The 21,613-nt window shown below is 48.0% G+C and overlaps 1 protein-coding gene across 1 annotated transcript in view; it reads right to left on the bottom strand.

Annotated features, from left to right (window-relative positions):
- The window catches only part of LOC103607165 (tensin-3-like), a gene marked incomplete at its 3' end in the record, with an annotated part of 109,701 nt that overhangs the window by 79,507 nt on the left and 8,581 nt on the right, over positions 1 to 21,613 (bottom strand). The window contains exons 2-7 of the mRNA XM_008591702.1: positions 18,504 to 18,556; positions 16,331 to 16,502; positions 13,840 to 13,890; positions 12,171 to 12,293; positions 6,945 to 7,009; positions 3,773 to 3,856 (exon numbers count right to left, since the gene is read on the bottom strand). Coding sequence (XP_008589924.1) covers positions 3,773 to 3,856; positions 6,945 to 7,009; positions 12,171 to 12,293; positions 13,840 to 13,890; positions 16,331 to 16,502; positions 18,504 to 18,556 — 548 coding nt within the window. The remainder of the gene's footprint in view (positions 1 to 3,772; positions 3,857 to 6,944; positions 7,010 to 12,170; positions 12,294 to 13,839; positions 13,891 to 16,330; positions 16,503 to 18,503; positions 18,557 to 21,613) is intronic.

Below are 21,613 nucleotides of genomic sequence, written 5' to 3'. Positions count from 1 at the left end.
CTCTCCAGTGCGCCACCGGGCCGGCCCCAGACACTTTTTAAAAACAGCTCCACTATTTTCCCACTGCTATCTTTTCTTTCTTTTTAGGGAATAACTCCCGGGGGGTGATGTTTCCCACACTTCATCTCAAACTTGCAAGTAAGTTTTAAAAACCTAGAGATTGCTTTTAAGTTGTCATGGGACCCATACAGAGCACATGCTTCATACATGTTCCAAAGCAGCTTGAAATGTGCCATTGTTCCCTGTATTATCCATAACCACTTGTAAAAGCAAAACCTTACATTTGAAAGTTCCTTAAGGGTCGGCCCGGTGGCGCACTGGAGAGTGCGCCGCTTGGGAGCGTGGCGGCGCTCCCGCTGAGGGTTCGGATCCCATGTGGAGACCGGTTCCCGCTCACTGGCTGAGCGCGGTGCGGGCCCAACACCGAGGGTTGCGATCCCGTTACCAATCAGTAAAAAGACAAAAAGGAAAAAAAAGAAAGAAAGAAAGTTCCTTAAATCTCCCATAACATATGAATTACACTTAACATAAGCTTAAATCACTCTGACCATGTGGGAGTATGAAAACCAGCATCTAAACGTTACTTTTCTAAGCAAAAGGAGCCATTGTAATGTGACATCTTTCTTAACGGCTTATGAATTCCACGTTCCATACATCAGTGGCCACGGCTGCAGGTGCAGCACAACTGGAAGGGAGACATGAGCTGGCCACAGTGGCTTCACCCTGCTCGTGAGTGCCACGCATGGGTGCTTAGTTAACGCTCCTGAGTGCTGGCTCCTGCCCCTGTTGCTGGGAGATGAGCAGAGCTCAGGACAGCCACAAAGAGGAGGTGGTTGCATGGACGCAAGCATCAGAAGAACAAAGACATGGAGACAACAGCCCCCTTTCTCCCTGGGCAAACTACCAGGCCATAGGTGGCCACACCCACACAGCAACGTCACCCAGGGGAAATGGCCAGGCTGAGTGGAAATGCGTGGTTCCCTGAGGAATGGTCACCTTCCTCCGTTTGCACTTCTGAGGCCAGGGACGAGGGGCAGGTACGGGGAGGGGACGCCGCTGTGGCCCAAAGCACTGCAGAGGCTGCGTCCCTGAGAGGCACATTAGAGTCCTCTTTAGAGAGGGGACTGGACACCTCTCCCCCTTGCAACTTTCAAGCATTCTTTCAGACACCCAAGGCATCATGTCAAAAATGACAGAAATATCAAAAGCCAAATAATGCTCCAATGTTAGGATAATTTCTTGGACATGCTAATTTCTGTATGCCAAGATGATTGTTTGAGGACATGAGAACAGTGGTCTTAGGCGACCCCACCTGGGCCTCCCAGGAGTCCCTTTTGCAGCTGACGCTCAGGACATGCAAGCCACATGGAAGGAAGAACGACTTTCCCACCCCTCTCGCCATGAACCCAGTCACGGGGCCGAGAGCGGCGTGCTGCTGTCTTGAGTCCTCAGAGAGAAAGGGAAGTGAAAGAGAGAAGGAAGGAAAGGAGGCGGTCTGCGATTTTGATAAGTTCAAGGCATCACTTCCATGATGCTGATGATCGGCTTATAGCAGGACTTCATTTAGTTACTCATCAAAGAGGAAGGCCTGGGACGTTCAGGGGTGCCCGCTCACACAGCAGCAGTAACTGCACCCATAGGAGGCCACACCAGGGTGGGGACAAGTGCTTCTCTAGGTCTGCTGAAGGTGAGCAGAGGTGCAGAAACAGAACGCACGCCAGGCCATGGCTGACCTGGCCCTGCAGGCCAACTGCTCCGTGGCTTTTAAGCATAAAGAATAAAGTAGCAGAGAGCTCAGCTCCCATCGAGGGGGCCTCGCGCCTCACATGCTCACTAACCCCTGTGTCCACCATTTGGAGGCTCTGGGGAGGCTCTGGGGTCTGACAATGGCAGCTACAGAAGCTGCTGCTGAGACTTCAGAGGTTCTCTCTACAAACCCCAAGCCAACCAATCACCCTCAATCAAGAGTGGTTATCATGAGACTGACTTTGAAATGATTTCTTGAGCTCAGTCCTAAAATAGCCCACAGAGCAGCCCCCTCCCCGGGGCGTGCGGGATGACGGAAGGCTCCTGTCACACAGCCTGTTCCTGTAAAAGCAACTGGCTCAGGTTCTTCTGTTCTCGACATTCGCCCAGATCGATCGTGTGCAATCACACAGTTGTTCACCCCTCGACACCTGCTTGGTGAGCATCTTCTGCTGCAGGCACTGGGTCAGGTAACAGGACAAGAGCAGGGAATAAGGGCATCCCCCTGACCTGGGTGCAGGCAGTCTAGTGCTGGACCATGAAGCCAGCTACCACTGCAAAACACAAATGCCGCAGCTTCAGATGCACCATAGCAGCAAGGATGCAGGAAAACCCTCAGCATGTTCAAATGAGAGATTTTTTCCTTTTCTCCCACAGTCTTTTGATGTTATTAAAAAGCTGCTGGTGCAGAAAGTAACAAGGACAAAAAGAAGAAAACAAGGACAGCTACGCCTTCCTGGCATGTGCTGCACATTTTTGCGTGAGCTACTCCCCATTTACGCCTGTCTTCTTTGTGGAAGGTCGCATAAGTGTTGTCATTTTGGAAACTGCTCAACAGAGAAATAACACTCAGTTCAAAATAGAACAAGGGGTTGTTTAGCTATAATACTCATAAAATGCTGGGTTTCTGTTTCTGCAAGCACCTGACATCCCCTGTGGGGCCTGATGCCCAGAGCAGGGCATGGCCAGGCTGACCCACAGCCCACATCCCAGCCCACATCCTGCAACGCATGCCAGTCTGCAAATACCTGAGACAAGAGAAGAAGGTGCCTCTGGAAGTCCCTGGAGTCCCTTTCCACCCACCCCTCACCTGCCGATGCAGCCCTCGATTACACGAGAGAAAACAGATGTGAGGGACTGAGACTCCGTACAACTGGCCAGGTGTACAACTGTCCTGCTCCCAGATGGAACACCGCCTGGTGAGTGCCTTGGCCATTAGTGGGCAAGTTCATTGCTATTAGGTGTAAACTAGAAATGCATGGGAGTCCTGTGCTTGGCTCACGTGTTTGCAAGGTGGGTGGATGTGGCTCTTCTCACTGCATCCCACCCGACCCTGCTCAAGGCCTCCTGGCCTCAGCCTGGTGGAGCAGGCAGCAACAGGACAAAGTTCTGCTCCCCCGTGGCCGCTCCCCAACACGTACTGAGCACCTTTCAGGTGTCCCACTGAGCAGCAGAGAAGGGCAAGGTGGGCAACAGGAAAGAGAAACATGCACTGGCCCCAGGAAGCTGACAGGCTAGTACAGGAGCTGGCCCACTTAGACCTGGAACTGTTTGTGTTGATAAAGTTTTATTGCAACCTGGCCGCACTCACTGATTTCCACATTGCCTGTGGCTGCTTTCCTATTAAAACAGCTGTGATAGAGACCATGTGACCCACAAAACCTAAAATATCCATTCTCTAGCCCATTACAGAAAAAGTTCACTGACCCCTGGTGTAGCAGATAGAAACAAGCTCCAACATAATGATGGAAACCAAAACTCACTGGCTGCACGAGAGGAAGACCCCAGCTGCTGCGGGTTAGGAGGGGAGAGTCCTGGGTCTACCTCTCTGGGAGCCGGCTTGCTCAAGACACGCAGGATGCTCATCTCTTGCCCTCTGCCCATCAACAAGTGCCGCCTTCATAGTCTTTGGCAGGACCCAAGAGCACCATGGGGGGTGGGGGAAATGCATCAGAAGAGGTGTCTCTCCCGTCCTTTTTAAGTGTAAAATCTCATGTTCATTCTGGCTATGGGGCTACATACATACCGCTTCTGGGAAGGCTGCATTAATGCTGAAACTTTGTCATCATAAAACTTCTTCATGGCAAATCTGTCGAGGGCCTGGTCAGCACTGGGCAAGCAGAGAGAGAAAGAGTGAGACAGAGCGTCAACTCAGTGACCTCCACCACATGGCAGGGTGACCCAGGACATGTGTCCTGTGGCTGCTGAGACGACCAGCTCCCACAAGGAGCTTCGTTCTTCTACTGCACCTGGGCACAATCTCCAACCATCTCTAAGAAGGTTTCACTTCCCTGCAGGAATATGCTCAGTTCCAAGTGGGAGCCACTCCTGTAGGGTTTGAACTCTCGTCTGAAATACCAGCACCTTATCTACGTTATGAACTTACATGTGCATAACTGTCCTGTTGCTCCACTAGCTCCCAAACAGAGGAGGCCAGTTTATGTGGGACAAGAGAGCAGACCCAAGTCTCAGGACCATGAGGACATGAGGAGCGAGCACATCAGCTGGTGCACACGCCAGTCCCAAGAGGCATGTTTGGGACACACATGGGACAGCCCCAGTGCCCTGGTCAGTAGATCACTTCTAGGAACGGGCTTGAGAAGGGCCCAGGAGGCTGCAGACCCCGAGGAAAGGTGCCGGAGACTCAGGGCTACATAATTATGTTTTTGAAGTAACTTCCACTGAAAGTAACCCTGCTTTCCTACATTGCTTCTGACATTAAACTCCAACTCCAAAATGCCCACGTGTAGTATTTGACAGAACTTTCTGGAAACCCCATAGCGGGGCATTCATGGGTTTTCCTGATCTGACTTCAGCATAAATCATGGAACGTGGGTGTGGTAAGTCTTAACCATGCAGACTTGTGTAAGCCAACAGCTTCCTTAAATCTTGAGGCACTTTCCTTAGAAAAAATGTATACGTACCCTCTATAAAAATAATATATACAGGAATTGTGAACACCATAAAGACCCAGAAAAAAATGCCTTAGAAAAAATGTATACGTACCCTCTATAAAAATAATATATACAGGAATTGTGAACACCACAAAGACTCAGAAAAAAAATATTCAGAGAGATAGGCAGAAAGACAAAGGAAAATATTCAAAAGTCAGTGTAATGTGATTTGACTCTCACCGAACGCTCTGCAGTGGCCAGCTACTGCCTGTATTTGTTTGAACAAGGAGCTGGGCTGGCAGGGGTGTCCACTGAGTGCTGAATATTTCACATATTGAGTGGACATGTCTTTCAAGTTGAAAAGCGTAGCTACATATCCAGTCATTGATTTTAAGTATTCCCTTTTCTGGAATTCTCTTGTTTTATTAAATGCTGTTAGTAGTTTGTCCAGTGTTCATGCTCGGTGTTATTACTAGTACTAGTACTAATAATGTGAGTGCTGGCTTTGTCTTTATGAACTTCTACTTTTATGGCGTTGATACAAGAATGTTCTTGTTACTTCGTGAAGTTTCTGTCGTGTTTTGTTTGCACAGTTTGTGATAAAGGCCTTAACCATGTGTGCTCCCTATGTTTATTTCTGGAGTATAATCTAAGATGGAACATCATAGAAATGATCAAAGATGTATCTACAAGAATGTGTTCATCATGGCCAGGTTCAGAGCAGAAAATAATCAGAAGCAACCTAAATTCTAAGCCCAAACTGGAAGCAAACTGGACAGGCAAAATCCACAAATGCTTAAATACATAACATTACATCTGTGGGACAGACGGCTGCACAGGCACTGCAGCGGGGCAGGGGAGCCTGTGCGTGAAACAGCATTAACACAGCAAGCAGGTTACAAAGAGTGTGTGGTGTCAGCTCATCAAGTGAAAATCACTTAATGCTGTTACTCTACTAAAACAGCAGCATTAATAACAACAGCTAATATCTGAGCACCGAGACTGTTCTAACAGCTTTACGTGTAATGAAACACTCTGGGAGGTACAACTATTCTTTCCACTTTCCAGGTAATGACACTGAAGCTTAGAGAGATTCGGTTAAACTTCCTGACACATGCTGCTGAGATATGTATTGACTATTTGAAGAAAGTGGGATTTTTAGAAAGGGTGTCAGAGATGTGCTTTAAATGAATAAAACCCTTTCTCTCTGTCCTTCCCCAAAATGCCAGGACTGTTCACAGCACATGGAACTTCGCTTGAAACAGAACTGTGTTGTTGGGGACAGAAATACTCAGAGAGGTCTCTGTCCAGAATCTGCCAGGCTAAATTCGGTCTCTGACCAAATGTCTTCGGTTTAATGGAGGGCTTCACTGTGACCAGGAGTCTTGATTTGTCTGGCACACACACAAATGCTTATTCTCACCAAGAGGGGATCTGATTTTCACTGGAGGGTTGGGTTTCCTCCCTGGCAGGCACCAGCACCCCAATTTGTTTCCAGAGAAAATATTTGGAAAATCAAATTTCACTCCTTAATGCTAGAAAGGAAAAGATTTATCGGCTAATATGAATAGGCTTATATTTCCACAGAAGGGAGTAGCTCAGGCTTCACAAAGTGGCCATTGAGAGACAGGGGGAATGCAAATGTGGAACCATAAAGAATGGTATTTTCTAAACTCAGCTTCAGCGTGAGTGCAGATCTGTGCTCCGGGAGGCGTATCAGGGTCCACCAGGGCTGCCGGTGCCAGGCGTGTGGCCGAGGTCCTCAGCCCTCTCACAGGCTCCCCACTCACAGGCCCTGAGATTGTGAGCACACTGTCTAGCTCCTCTGAGCCTCAGTTTCCTCATCTGTACAATGAGAATAATAATAACTGTCTCATGGTTAGTGGGAAGGATTCCAGGAGAAAAGGAAAACATTCAGTGCACTTCCCAGAGGCCCAGTGCAAGCAAAACCCGCTGGCTGCTGCTATCATTACTGTTTATGATCTAGCAAAAACTCTGTTCTTGCTTTTAATAAGTGCTACCTCCCTCTATTATTTTTATTAGAGAATGACAGTGAGCTCACTTACTTTTTAATGCCTCCATTGAAGTAATTAGTATCAATCGTATTAACCAGGAAAATGTCTTTTTCACAAGAGTAAACCCTTAACTGGAAGCTGTGTTTCCAGGCACCGACCACCCAGGCACTGGGGGACAGGGACTTGGGCCAGCCAAACCCTTGGCCTCCAGGGCAGCCACCAGGCTGACCACTTCCCACCCCACCCAGTCTCTGCTTCCAGCACCCTGAAGCAGCAAGTTTCATCCTACCTGGCTGAGACGTTGGTGAAGTGCATGTAGGATGATATGACCACTCCTATGCGTCCTTTTCCACCCTGCAGGAGACAGAAGAGAAGCTAATTTTCTCTGGAATCCCATAGCAGAGACATAATTAGAGCAGGAGAATGCTCCCCCACAGACAGAAGGACAGAGCTTGCTCTGGAGGTTGGGCCAGCACTGCCTCCTCTGCCTCCCTGTCATGGGGGGTCAGCACCCAGTGCTACTGCAGCCTCCGCAGCAGGGAAGCTGCACACAGGGTGCCCACAGCAAGAGCAGGTGCCGACTGGGGTGCCCGCGGAAGCCTCAAGGGCAGATCACACAGCAGCAGCCAGTCATTTCACTTCCCAATTCGGATGGGAGAGACCATGCCAGGCTCTGCAGGGATCAGCACAACTTAGCCACCCAGGTGAAATAGAAGCGTGTGCCCACTCACTGGCTGACAGAGATCAGGGCTGCACACACAGCTCAGAGCCCAGGACAGCAGGCTCCAGCATGCTGGCAGCATCGCCACTCCAGTGCCGCCCATGCAACCCTCCCTCCTTACACACACAGGGACCACTGTCCCAGGCAGGTGTTGTAGAAGAGGAATTGCTCAAACCATGCCACAGACATGCACAGTCAGACCATAGGCCAACACCACCAACAGCAGGAGAAGGGGAGGCCACGCGACAGGCCAGCCTCACTCGGAACCACAGATGGTGCCTTCCAGGATATACCACCATGACCTGCAACAGCGGTCAGCAAAGCTCAGCCCACGAGCTGACTCTGCCCATCACCTGTTTTCCTACAACCTGTGAGCTAAGAGTCGTTTTTACATTTTTAGACCATTGATGAAAAGTCAAAACAGAATAAGATTCTGTGGCATGTGAAAATTCTACAAAGTTCAGATTTCAGTGTCCATACCTAAAGTCTGATCAGGACACAGCCACCCCATTTGTTTACATACATCCACAGCTGATTCCACCCATGCTGCAGATGCGCATTTGAGTAGTTGCAACAAGACCATGCAGCCCACAGAGCCTAAATTACTATCTGGCTCTCTTTAGAAGAGTTTGCCAACCCCTGATCAGAATAACATAAAGCCAAACTGGCATGGCTACCAACATGCAACTCCCTAACTCTATTCTTGGAAAAGAACTGAGCAAATTCAACTCAAAATTCCAATAAACCCACAATCAGATGTGAATGTCACCCAGGGGTAGTCTTCTCTTCGACTGGTGAAAGTCAAGAACATGCCTCATAGATGTAGGCATTTGATAAATCCTTTGTAGCTGAATCCTGGCACATGCAGTTATCAGCAGTGCAGCTACTAGTATGCTTCTTGCATAAACCTATATTTGTTTTAAGAGAGAAACTCACCTGCAAGGAAATAATACCACCTCAAGCCAAAATAGGCACACATGCAGTAGTATTCACCATTGATATCAATCGTTTTTGTGGCACCAGTTATGGACATATAAAGCAAATATGAAGAGATCTGAAAGGAGAGATAGCAACACAATAACAGTAGGGGACTTCAATACCCAACCTTCAACAACATGTAGATCACACAGACAGAAAGTCATAAGGACACATTGGACTCAAATTACACTTTAGACCAAATGGAACTAACAGAGGACACAAAACATTCCATCCAACAGCAATAGAATACACATTCTTCTCATGCACACAGAATATTCTAGAGGACAGATCAAATGTTAGGCCACAAAACAAGTCTGAACAGATTTAAGATGACTGAAATCATATCAAATATCTTTTCCAATCACAAATGGTAGGAAACTATAAATCAATGACAGGAGGATTCTTGGAAAATTCACAAATATGTGGAAATTAAATGGCATGCTCCTGAACAACCAATGTTCAGTTTCATTGCTGACTACACAAGAGGAAATTAAAAGGGAAATTTAGAAATATCTTGGGACAAATGAAAACGGAAACACAACATACCAAGCCTTTTGGGATGGAGCAAAAGCAGTTCTAAGAGGGAAGTTTATAGCAATAAATGCTTACATCAAAGAAGAAGAAAAGTCTAAAATAAAAAACCTAATGTTACACCTCAAGGAACTAGAAAAAGAAAGACAAACTAAGCCCACAGCAGAAGGAAAGAGATAAAGATGAGAGCAGAAAAAAATATAATAGACATTAGAAAACAATAGAAAAAATAAATCAACAAAACTAAGAGTTGGTTTTTTGAAAAGATAAACAAAATTGACAAACCTTTAGCTAAACTAACCAAGAAAAAAAGAGAAAAGATTCAAATAGATTAAATCAGAAATGAAAGAAGGGACATTACAACTGATGCCACAGAAAAACAAAGGATTATAAGAGACTACTATGAACAATTATATGCCAATGAATTGGATAACCTAAAAGAAACAGATAAATTTCTGGACACATACAACCTACCAAGACTGAATCATGAAGAAACAGAATGTCTGAACAGACCAGTGATGAGTAAGGAGATTGAATCAGTAATAAAAAGTTTCCCATCAAAGAAAAGCCCAGGACCTGATGGCTTCACAGGTGAATTCCATCAAACATTTAAATAAGAACTAATACCAATGCTTCTCAAACTCTTCCAAAAAATTGAAGAGGAGCACTTCCAAACTCATTTTGCAAGGCCAGCATTATCCTGATACGAAGTCTTTTCTTACAAGAGCCAGATATTAAGTATTTTAGGCTTTGCTGACCACAAGGTCTTGCTGCAACTACCCAAACCTACAGCTGCAGAGTGGGTGCAAGTGGCTGTGGACCTACTTAAACAAATGGGGGTGGTCGTGTTCCAATGAAACTTCATGTACGGACTGAAATTTAAGCTTCATGGAACACTCAGCTCACAGGTCACAGGAAAACAGGTGGTGGGCTGAGTCAGCTTGTGGGCTGAGGCCTTTCAGTGCAAGCAACATTCTTTTGGACTTGAACAGTTTAGTCTGCTCTTAATGAAAATCATAGCATTGCTGACTACACAATTTGCTGTGGATATTGTGCACCATGAACTAAAAAACAAGGAGTGTGGAGTGGATAAAATCTTCCAAAAGAATCACAGGCTATTTCTGCTCAATCAATAACCAGGCGTGGATAGGTGAGGGAAGTGTGGATGCGCCCTGCAAACAAGAGCCTTTGCATCAGGCAGGAGAAGGGGGAACACCACCGGCCCGACTGGGCAGACACAGGCCAGCTATGTCAGTAACTCCCGGCACTCGTGCAAGGAACTGCACATTCTGCAAAGCAGGCGGATTTCAGCAAATGTCAGCGATTCTGCCCCAGCAGCAATAGACTTCTGTTAACATCGGCATCAGCAATTTTAAATTAAAAGAGGGCTTATCCCTCCTGGCATGTTTTCTAAGTGTTTCAGAAATGGTTTACACAACATCAGAACAGTGCAAGTGGTGAACAGATCAATTTTGGGAAGTTTCACATGTTCCCAATGAATCCCCCTAATGCAATGTGTCCAGAGAGCCCAGGGTTGCTCAGGAAAAGACGCATTTTAAAGATCTCTAGGTGATTTCGTCACTGGGTACCCACATGTTTTAAATAATATAATTTATTTCAATTTCATTAAAAAATTGGAGTGAACAACTCAGATGGAATAAACGGCTAAGAGTGGTGCCTCTGAAGTCCAGCCACACCAGTGTCCTCTAAGGATGCAGCAGGTCGGGGTAAGCCCTGGGACCTGCATTCTCGCAGGGGCAGGTGCTGCCGCTAGTCCAGGGAGGCCCTGTGAAGGCCCTTGGGTTAGGAATGCCACTTAAAATGCCTTAAGTGATCTTGGGCAATCACAACCCATCACTATTAGGCTCACTGCCTCAACGTCATCAAGACAAGCCTGAAAACATAGTTCATTTTAATTGACAAGAAGTATATTTTTTAAAAAGTCTCTCTCTTTTTCTCTCTCCATGCCTTAAGTGATCTTGGGCAATCACAACCCATCACTATTAGGCTCACTGCCTCAACGTCAAGACAAGCCTGAAAACATAGTTCATTTTAATTGACAAGAAGTATATTTTTTAAAAAGTCTCTCTCTTTTTCTCTCTCCCTCTTAGTTTGCACTAAAACATAAATATGGGCAAAGGCTCCTCAATTTAATGCAACACTTGAAGAAGTTCAGGTTAAAGTACACAATTTGATAAGAAAGTGTTATCTGTTTGGGGGGAAATGTGATTAAGTCAGATGTGGGAAGCAAATGACATCTGCGTGCCCTGATGGCTGTGCCTGACGCGAGCATGGCACTGGCCACATCATGAGCAAGCTGACCCGCGGCAGTCTTTTTGAACATGAAAAACAGTCTGGAAAGAAAAAAAAAACATTTCAAGATGGAAATGTCAACACTTCCTAGATGATCTGATGGCCCTCAGAATGCCGTGCAGAACATATACAATAGGGAGCTGCCTCTTCACGGATGGTACCCCCACCCTACTGGCAACTTCCCCGCTCAAAGGATCCCCCTACCGCAAAGTGTCTGGGGTAGGAGCTTCCACTTATTGAACAAGTGTCTTTTGGGAGGGGTAAAGTGAATCAGCTTTCAGTCCAGCCCCTTTCAACACCAATCAAATGTGAGGAACCAGGGGTAGCACTAGGCAGATGAGAAACAGGAGGAAAGACCCCGGGAGCTGGAGGAGGAAGCGTAAAAGGCCTGTGGCAGCCAGAAGGATGCCCGCTCACACGCGTGCCTGAGCTGCCACGCCCACCCCACAGCCAGGCCGCCACCTGTGAGGTGCACCTGCTGCATGTCCACAGTGCCAGCTGCACAGGAAAGGACCACGTGTTTATTGCAACTGCATCCTGCCAGCACCATAAGTCCATCAATGAAATTAAATTAAATGACCATAACTCAGACGGCACAGAACGCCTGATGCTGTCCCTCTGAAAAGTGCTTCTCTTTACCAAAGGGCTTTCCATGAAAAACAAAAATGAATAAAAATGAAAAGATTTGCTCTCCTTACCATCCTTCCCTAGTTTCAAAATTTCCAGCTACACATTCCAGGACTTCAATCTCATGAATTTTAAAGCAAAACTCTGTAGGTTTAGTAACATATTTTTAAGAACTAGTAGGAAAGCCTAACCACAAACCCATGGACAGTGTGTCACACTGGCTGAAAATTAGTGTGGAAATGAGGCTCATCAGCTCGCCCATGTGGCCAGCAGTGGTCTCCTCACTTCCTCAACACACCGAAGCCCCGTGGGACCCCCAGAGCACACGGCAGGCGGCACACTCACCCTGCAGTGGATGACGACCACGTGCTGGGGGTCGCTGTTCAGCCAGGACTCCTGTGCCTTACATATGGTGCACATCTTATCCAGAGGTGGTGCATGCAGCTCCGGCCAGCCCACGTCCATAATCTGCAACGAGAGAGGGGAGCATCCTCAGCTTCCATTTCCTGAAGCCTACTGGAGCCATCTTGAGATGACTTCCATCATTTGCCAGTGCCCTTCATGTGGGAGTAAAGAACCATGCTGCATGGTCCCTTTCTAAGACTCACTGAGCATTACGGCCAGGTTCCTTTACTGGAAAGAGGTAAATAAAGTGTTATGCTGCCCATCTGAGGACCTCTTCTTCCAGGGTCTTATCTGCTCTTTTGCACCTGGAGTGACAATTCCAGAAAGGCCTTTCGGGAATCACTGATAGTGCAGGGTTGTGCGAGGAGGGGCCAAGGCCCTGTGAGATCGGAGACAGGAGTTCTTGGCTCATGCCATTGCCAAAATCCCTCCGCTCAGGCTAAAACTCGCAGTTTGGGGAATGCAGCTGGCCATTCCCACGTGCTGTGCAGACAAAGGCCTACCCCACACGCTCGAGATGACATGCTCCTCCAAAGACAGGAATGTGCCCATGAAGAAGGATGCAACCGCAAACCTGATGTCAGTTTGGTGCATGAACAGAGAATCACCACCAAGTGCTGTGGGTCTGTGCAGAAGAATGTCGCTCAGAGCGTCCTGAAGCACGCTCCAGTCCCAGAGCCCATGACAGCCACATGGTGGTGTTGCTTTTCCCTTTAGTTCCTCTCATTAAGGGTGGAGGGGACACAGTTCTGCCTTATTATAAGAGCAGTAGAAAGAGTATAAAATGGTTGGAAATTTCAGAAAACTGCCAGGAAATAGAAAAAGTCACCTATCTCTTCCCTCACTCAGAGAGGACCACTGGAATAGTTTGATGAATCTCTTAGTCTCTTTTTCTATGTTCATTTAGCATAACTGAGATACTATTATACTGTGATCTACTTTAGTTAATTAGCATTAAAACAGGAAATTTACTACGTTACTATTTTTTTATTCCAATGGCTGCAAATTACTCTAACATATAGAATACATATACATATATCTATATACATGTACCATAACTTATGCTTACAGTCTTAAAATTTTTCCCAAATTTTTGCTATTGAAAACAATCATGGATGGAGGGGATGGTGACCATAACGAGGTGGCAGGAAGGAGATATTTGTGGTGATAAAGTGTCTAATATCTTGGTTGTGCTGATTATACAAATCTACACACATGATGAAGTGGTACAGAAACACACGCACGTGTGAGTGCATGCAAAACCAGAGAAACGTGAATGAGGTCTATGGGCCATACCAATGTCAACTTCCTGGCGTTGAAATGTCATCATTAGTTTTGCAAGATGCTACTGCTGGGGGAGGCTGGGGGAGGGGTATGTGCGATCTCTCTGTATGATTTTCGTAACTTCCTCTGAATCTGTAATTATTTCAAACTAAAAAAAGTTTTTTAATTAAAAAAAAAAACCAAAAGCTAATGCATATAAACAGTTCCCAATACCCCTTATCAAGTCGTATTCCACAGAGACTGGTAGCAAACTGTTTTTGCACAAGAAGAGTAAGCATCGTTTACATTTTACAAAACTCAGAATACAAAGCGATAACATCCGTACCTTTGGGTTAAGCTTCGTAAGGTCATATCTCTTTTCCGAAAGGTTTAATACCTACAAAGGGGAGGGGAAAAGGCTTTTAGACAAATTTTCGAGCTCAGAGGTGAAAGGAGAAAACTCATTGCATTCACTCTCACACGCTGTTTACCTTCAAGGTGTCGGGGACGGTAGAAGGTTGAAATGGACAGATATGTACACGTTGTCACAGAACGAAAACCAAATAAATAAGGACAGCACATGTAGTCCTTATACATAAATTCTACTTACATTCTCTATTCTACTCTTGTTAGCTAGCATTAGAACGGGCAATTTACCATGTCACTATTTTTTTATTCTAATGGCTGTAAAATATTCTAACACATAGAATATATATACCCATACATACACCTTTATGTACCATAACCTTCCCAGTCTTGCCCCGGGAAAACATGAGCTTACTCAGGAGAAAGGAGGCATATGGTGAGGGGGGCAGTGCCTCCTCTGTGGTGTGGCTGGCCCAGGCCTGGAAGGTCTGAGTTCACGGCCACGTGAGAGCCTCATCCCAAGTTCACTGAAAAATCAGAGCCGTTTGTGGAACCTCACTAAATATGCAAGAAAAGCAAAACTGAAAAAAGACAATATTCCAGCAGCAAGGGGCATTAAGGGTTAACTAAATGTCCTTCTCACTTCAGACACAGGGCGTGAGAGAAGTGGAGGGGAGGGGGCTCGTCCAGGTCACCAGCAAGTCCTGCCTATAACGGGAGTGGCTGCTTTTGCCCCCCACACAAGCTGCCTCCTGGGCCTACTCAACATGGCCCCACCCCAGCCCTGTTAGAATGACCAGGGATGCAGCTGCCCTTCCTCAGAGGCCCAGGACACTGTGGCGTGACGAGACATATCACCCAGGACGTCCTCCATAAATGGGTTATGGGTCAGGGGGCTGTTTTATTTTCATATCTAATCGTTGGATGTATACAGAGAAACAGATGAGCCTGCCCTGTGGTCCTTAACTTAGGGTCTGTACAAGACCCACACATGAATCTTTCTTCAGGTTTTGCAAAAAGGTGATTGTCCCCAAACAAGTAGAGGAACTCCACCCTAGCCAATTTGTAGGAGGGAGCTCGACAAGACCCCACACGGCCTCTGGGGAAGAACTATCCCCAAACCCATCGTGGTGCCATCCAGGGCCCTGGGCTCTCTGCACAGTCTCTTTGGGGAAGGTGGGCCTGGGGAGGAGGGGGTGACACCTGGAGACGGGGCTCGGGAGGTGCACACCAGCCTCCTTTGGGGTGCAGCTTCCAAAGGAAGGAGCCATGGCCCTGCAGAGCAGACCACCTCTGTGATAAAGGAGGAACCCTGGAGGCATGGAGCCCCTGATGAGAAGTGTGTCCACCAGGCAGGACCTGGGCACCACTTCCCTGTCCATGACAGGACACAGCTAGGATGGGCTTCAGGGGGAGAAAGGGGCAGGAGCCTTAGTGGATGGAGGAGCTGGGAGGGGTCACAACAGGTCCCAGCAGAGGAGACTGTTCTGGCTGTCATGGGCAGCTGGGCCAGGACCGCTGTGAAGCCAGGCAGAGGCCACCTCCCACTCTGCCACATGTGTCAACCTCTCCATGCCCATGTCTAGTCATGGGCAACACTGATCAGCATGACAATAACCGCCCTGCTGGCTCACGGTGCAGATGAGCTTTCTGTAGACAAGGGGGCTTCGCCTGGCAAGCAGAGAGAAGGTGCTGTGTGTTGCAAGTTAAGCTAAATAGGGATCATAGCAGCAGAGGGAAGAAGAGACTCCACGTGGGCCAGCAGCCCTGGGAACAGAAAACAGAGGCCACTCGGAGGAGCAGAATCGGTGAGAGGCTGTTCTCTTATATCCTTCCTCTCATGTGGGCTTTTCCACCAACCTCACATGCGTTTTGAAATCAAGCTATGTACCTGTCCCCAGGGCACTCCCCAGTTCCTTGGACGCCCACCCTTTCTCTTCCTAACTTACCATTCAGGAGAGAGCCACAGTTTGCTTTTTAATTCCAGGGATGCCACATGGGACCAGTGGGGGTTCACATGCGTTTTGAAATCAAGCTATGTACCTGTCCCCAGGGCACTCCCCAGTTCCTTGGACACCCACCCTTTCTCTTCCTAACTTACCATTCAGGAGAGAGCCACAGTTTGCTTTTTAATTCCAGGGATGCCACATGGGACCAGCGGGGGGCTGGCCAGGGTGATGTCCTGAGGCACTGGGGAGCAGGCCTCATTGATGAGTGACCTCACCCTCTGTGCAGGACAGAGGCAGTGGACCTGGTCAGCTGTAGTGTGTCCATGACAGCTACTAGATGCACAACTCTCTTCCCCAGGTGAGGCAGCTGAGGGCCAGAGCCCAGGGCCAGCACCGCCCTTCGCTGTGAGGCTACGCTCCTGAGCTTCCTCACTTGGGCCTCCCACAGTGGCCCCTGCAGGGCACGTGCCCACAGGCCCCCCTAAGCCACACCGTGGTGCCACGGCAAGCCCGGCCACTCACCAGGTAGTTGTCCCCGTGCTTGGACTTGAGCATGCGTGTGACCTCCTGCAGGTTGTGCAGGTAGGACTCCTCGGAGCAGCTGGCAGGGAAGGACACGGCGATGATGCGCTCAGTGATGTAGGTGAGGTCAAGCTCGTGGACGTCCTCCATGGTGGGGCTCAGGACTGTGGACCTGCGAGAGAGGGGGACGAGGCTGGTCAGCAAATGGGGCTGAAGAATCAGGAACAGGGAAAGAGGATGGACGTTCACCCTCTCGGTTTTCCCACACGAACCCTGGGTGTGGGAAGCCTGGGAATCTGGCTATGGTACATTTTCTATGCTGTTTTCCAATCTCAGGAGGTCATGAGATCTGCATTTCTATATAAGGCATGAGTGGGTCAATAGAAGCTACTAGCAGAGAATAAACAGAAAAAAATTTCAAAGCAGTGACGCAGGGGCTAGGACAGAAAGCATGCAGGGCCGAGGCGTTGGCAGGACAGGTGCCTTGCGGTTCCAATGGAGCAGGAGCCTCAACTCTGCTCCAAAGTGTCAAGGTCAGCACGAGGCAGCTGGGAGGAAGTGCATTTTGGGCAGTGAGATGGTGTGAGCAGAGGTCAAGGCTGCTGAACATCAGCCCACACCTCATCATGTCTGCGTGGAGCATCCCGGGCACGCGTGGCCAGGGGCTGGTGAGGTGGCTGGGCCAGATCATGCAGGACCCTGTAGGTCCATGCAGGAGGCTGGACCAGACCCTGGAGAGGGGAGGAGCTGGGGAGAAACCTCAGCAGCTGCACAATCAAAGCGGCGTTTCATCTGTGGAGGAGGAGCTCAGCCAGCTTCCATCAGAGGGGCTCTGGGCGGGCATCTGCTAGGGCCACACAGGGCAAACCCTGTGCTTGCAGGATGCAGGGCAGGTGCCCTGACAGGGGCCAGGCACACAGGTGTGAGACAGAGACACATGGAGGACGTAGAAGGGCACAAACGGCCATGTCACATCAGCAAGCAGGAGGAGGACCTGGGGAGGGCTGGCTGTGGGGGCCAGGAGCCAGGTGACTCTGGAGACAAGGGTCTCCACACACCGCAGCTTCTTCACATTCATGCAGGCCCCCAGGGAGGCCCCGAGTCCCAGTGGTATCCAGGAAGAAATGGGAAAGAGACCAGGGTAGAGGGGACGGGGTCAGACCCAAGTGGTGACCCCGCGTGGGGTGGAGGTGAAACCTGAGGAGGGAAAGCAGGTTCACAGATGTGTGGTTTCAGTCCATCGAAAGAGCTGCCACTAGTTTGGATTTTGTTTTTTACTATTCCTATTATATGTGTTTCTCTCTTTTTTTCCTTTTTTAATTTTGGAAAAATTCAAAGACATAAAAAATGGATTAGCAAACTTCCATGTACCCAACACCCAATTTTATAATTACCGACACATGAGGCCAACCCTTCCCATCAATACCCCCGTGATCTCCTCTAGCACTTTGATGGCTCTGGAGCAATCCCTGATATTACATCATTTCATTTATAAACGCTGTAGCATTGATTTCTAAAAGATAAAGACACTTTCTTACAAAAATATCTACAATGCCACTATCACACCTCAAAAAGAAATAACATCAAATATCCAATATCATGAATTTATGTTTCACAGTTGATTTGTTCAAATCCAGTTCCAATTCACGAGGTTTTTTCCCTCTACTTATTCATCAGACATGGATGCAAAAGAGTTTTGATTATTTTAAAAAATCAAATCCAATTTTTTAAACACTGATTTAAAAAGATAATGATGTGCCTCCTACGGCCACCACGATCCACGGAGAGGGACCCTCCAGAAGATTTCGGTGTGTGAAGCACTGGCTGAGGGCCATCCCTCCCGGCACCTGCCCTTGCTTCAGCCCATGCTGATCAATTCTGGAACCCTCCACAAAGAGTTACACTTGGACACTTGGACAATCAGGCCATGGCAATGTAATGATTTACTGAAAGACAATCACAAGTGTTTCCACATCTGGGCTTCTAATGCCGGAGATCACATTCAGAAAACAAACATAAAACCTGCTATGCGTCATCTTTGATTATTAATTTTTCCAATCAAAAAAGAAATTAAGATTACTACAGAATAAAATAACACCATGACCACATTTCCTCCATGGAGATGTGACCCACGGCCAGAGAACAGGAAAGCACTCCCCACAGGGACACTCACCGTGACGGCTTATCACAGCAGAGAGAGGCGGACGGTGCAGAACTCCCCGGAGCCTGCAAATAACAAAACATGGGTCACGTGGAGTCTCCTTCCCTGCCAGTCCACACAGCATGTACGCCACCAAGAAGGAACAATGGCAGCTGTCCCTTGGTTTAACCAGAAATGGTAAGTCAAACACTGTAACTACAGGCTCATCTCATCACCTGGGAAGGGTCTCCATCATATCAGTGTATTTCAGGTCTCAAATGACACAATTCCATGAACCAGCAGCAGGATGGGCTTCCACAGGTAGGCAGGACCACCCTCCAGCCTGGGCAAGGTGGGCAGACAGGCGGCATATATCAAGCACCCTGTGCTTGTACACAGGAGGCACCCAACCAGTGCCAGCCGCTATTGCCATCATTACTGTTGTTGTTTACTTGAAAGAAACAATTAATGAATGACTTGGGAATTCTCAATTATATCTACTCTTTCTTTGAAAGCCTATCGAACCAGGAGAAAAGCCGCAGGTTATAATTACTTTCCACAACCCCTCCATGTGCACTGTGTGCGTGCACACATGAGTGTAAGAGTCATGTTCTGTATTAAGGTTACACGGATATGCACTTTCATGAGCTGCGCCCAGTAACTTTATGTGTAAGAATGATCTCCAGTATTTCAGAAGGGAGGACGCTGGGACTCAAAGAAGAGAAAGGTCTTGTCACGGTGGCAGAGGTGGGAGGAAAAACCCAGACATCCCCTACAAGGCACNGAAAGGTCTTGTCACGGTGGCAGAGGTGGGAGGAAAAACCCAGACATCCCCTACAAGGCACCCTTGAATGCTCTTCCCGCCCCAAATCAAGTGACACCAGGTGACAGCGCATGCAGGATGCCCAGAGCCTGCCTCGGGGGCCCGAGTCCTCTGTACTCCCTCTCGATCCCCATCAGCACTGGCCCACAGACATCCCCAACTTATACCTGGTGTCCCACTTGGGCAGGCGCCACTCACCGGGGCTCCCTCAGCTTGAAACGAAGAGACAGAAAATAAAACCTGTGGCTATTTCAGGGCATCAACAAGACAGACATCTTCCTGAAATCATACCAACATAAAGCCTAATGCCAGCTCCAAAACCACAGAGAAAATCATCCTGACCTCCCAAAACAGAGGCAGGAATCGGAGTGCCCGCTCTCCAGCCATACAGCAAGGTGCTTGGAGCTCAGCCTGAGAGCCAGGACTGGGCCATGTCCGGTGTCCACACTCCCCACTGCTTTTCCCTGGCGAGTCCCCTGGCTACTGCAGTCCTTTGTCCCTCCCTCTGGAAGTGAGGACAGTAAGAGGACCAGTCACAGAGCTGTCCAAGGGATCACTGAGATAATTCCCAGCAATGGCTTGGAACCCTGCCTGGCACCAGAGGACCGCTGCCCCCACTGGACAAAACAGGCCGGGGGAAGTCCTTCAGCCTCCCCGTCCAGCCCACCCCCAACATCTGAGCCCACCCCTCCCTGCCCTGTCCCCCATGCCAGTGAGGCTGCGGAAGCCTCTGAACTGATTCTCCTGATGCCCTGACCCAAAACCTTCCATGGCTCAGACCAGACGAATGCAGAATAAGATTATTATTTGCCCATTGGAAGAGCAAAAATAAAAATGCCAAAAAAGTTTTTTTTTAAGTATTGGTGAAATGTAAACTAATTCAGTATTTCAGGGGACAACATGTCAGTGTGCATGAAAAGCATCTAGAAGGTGTGAAGCATTCAAGGAATGAATCCTAAGGACAAGGGCTGTCAGTGCACGGGCATCTATGTAACACCAAAACACAAACAGCAGTCTAAGAGTTCAGCAGCGTGCCACTATTAAAATAGGTAAATGCGCCCAACAGGAAACTGTGCTGCACTGCTGATGCTGATGGAGGTGCTGATGTGGAGAGACGTCCGTGAAACATGACCGCAAACAGGGTGTCCAAGGTCAGGATGGCCACATCAGTGCAGAAGGAGTATACAATTCACATGCACACTGGGACGTGCATGTGCACACGTGCCAGACTGCAGACTGATTTAGCAGTAGTTCATTTCGAGAATGTACTATTACATTATTTTTTTCTTATTTTTCTTCAATGTATATTTTTCTCCTTTTCTCATTCCAATATTCTCTGAATCCAATTTAGCATTATACACCTTGATACAATAACTCTATGCTCAAAATCAGTAATCATGCAAATTGCAACAACTGCCAATCTTTTTTTTTTAAATCAAGAATTATATAATTTCCCAGGAGGAAATTTTTCGAGGCCCACAGGAAGAAACTGTAAACTATGCTATCACCACATGGAGGCCCCAGCACCTGAGCTGGTAAAAGGTCAGAAAGAGTGTTGAATTACACAAAGGTTGCTTATGTGAAGTGTTCAGAAATACAGGCTTCACGTAAGGTACGCCCACCTCACGCCCCCAACAACGCCCGAAGGAACTCCCTCCTTAACCTCTGCATGGAAGGTCCCCCCTTACGTAGCCAACTTTCCATCTAAGTCTACACCCACTTAAAATTGAGGTGAGACCCAGACTGTCTCAGGGTCACCCTCCAAGGTCACAGATAGCTCAACATCTACTTGCATTCTTGGCCCCAGAGCATCATCTGTCTGTGCACACCTCCTGCCCAGAGGCCACACCCAAGGCACAAGTGGACTCAGCACCTTCCCAGCAAGTCGACAGAGAGCATCTCACAGAGCCCAGCAGAAATCCCACTACACAGACATCACCATCCCTATTTCACAGGTTGGGAAATGAGGATTTGGAAAGATTGATGAGTTTAGAAATACAGTTAAGCTGCGGCAGCCCCTTCTGACACCAAAACTCTGGATTCCTTCCAATCCCCCGGCTCCCAGGTGGTCTACAGTTTATCCAGCCTTGTCTGCCCCTGAATCAGAGGAACATCAGTGAGGGTAAGAGAACTTTTCTTGGGGGAACTAGACTAGCCTTGTGCCAAAGAGGAGAGAGAAACTGCAGCCGATCCAACACTTCTGTGGCTTCTGAGGTCTGTGCACTGAAATGTCCCTGAATTGTTCAGAGGTTATATCTGGAACCAAGTGAACAATGTGCCTGTGACAGACCCTACAAGACACTGGGATAGCAACCCCACA

Source organism: Galeopterus variegatus, unplaced genomic scaffold (assembly GCF_000696425.1).
Source record: "Galeopterus variegatus unplaced genomic scaffold, G_variegatus-3.0.2 Scaffold7200, whole genome shotgun sequence".
NCBI lineage: Eukaryota > Metazoa > Chordata > Mammalia > Dermoptera > Cynocephalidae > Galeopterus > Galeopterus variegatus.
The sequence above is the reverse complement of the archived record's forward strand: the minus strand, read 5'-3'. Positions and strand labels throughout refer to the sequence as shown.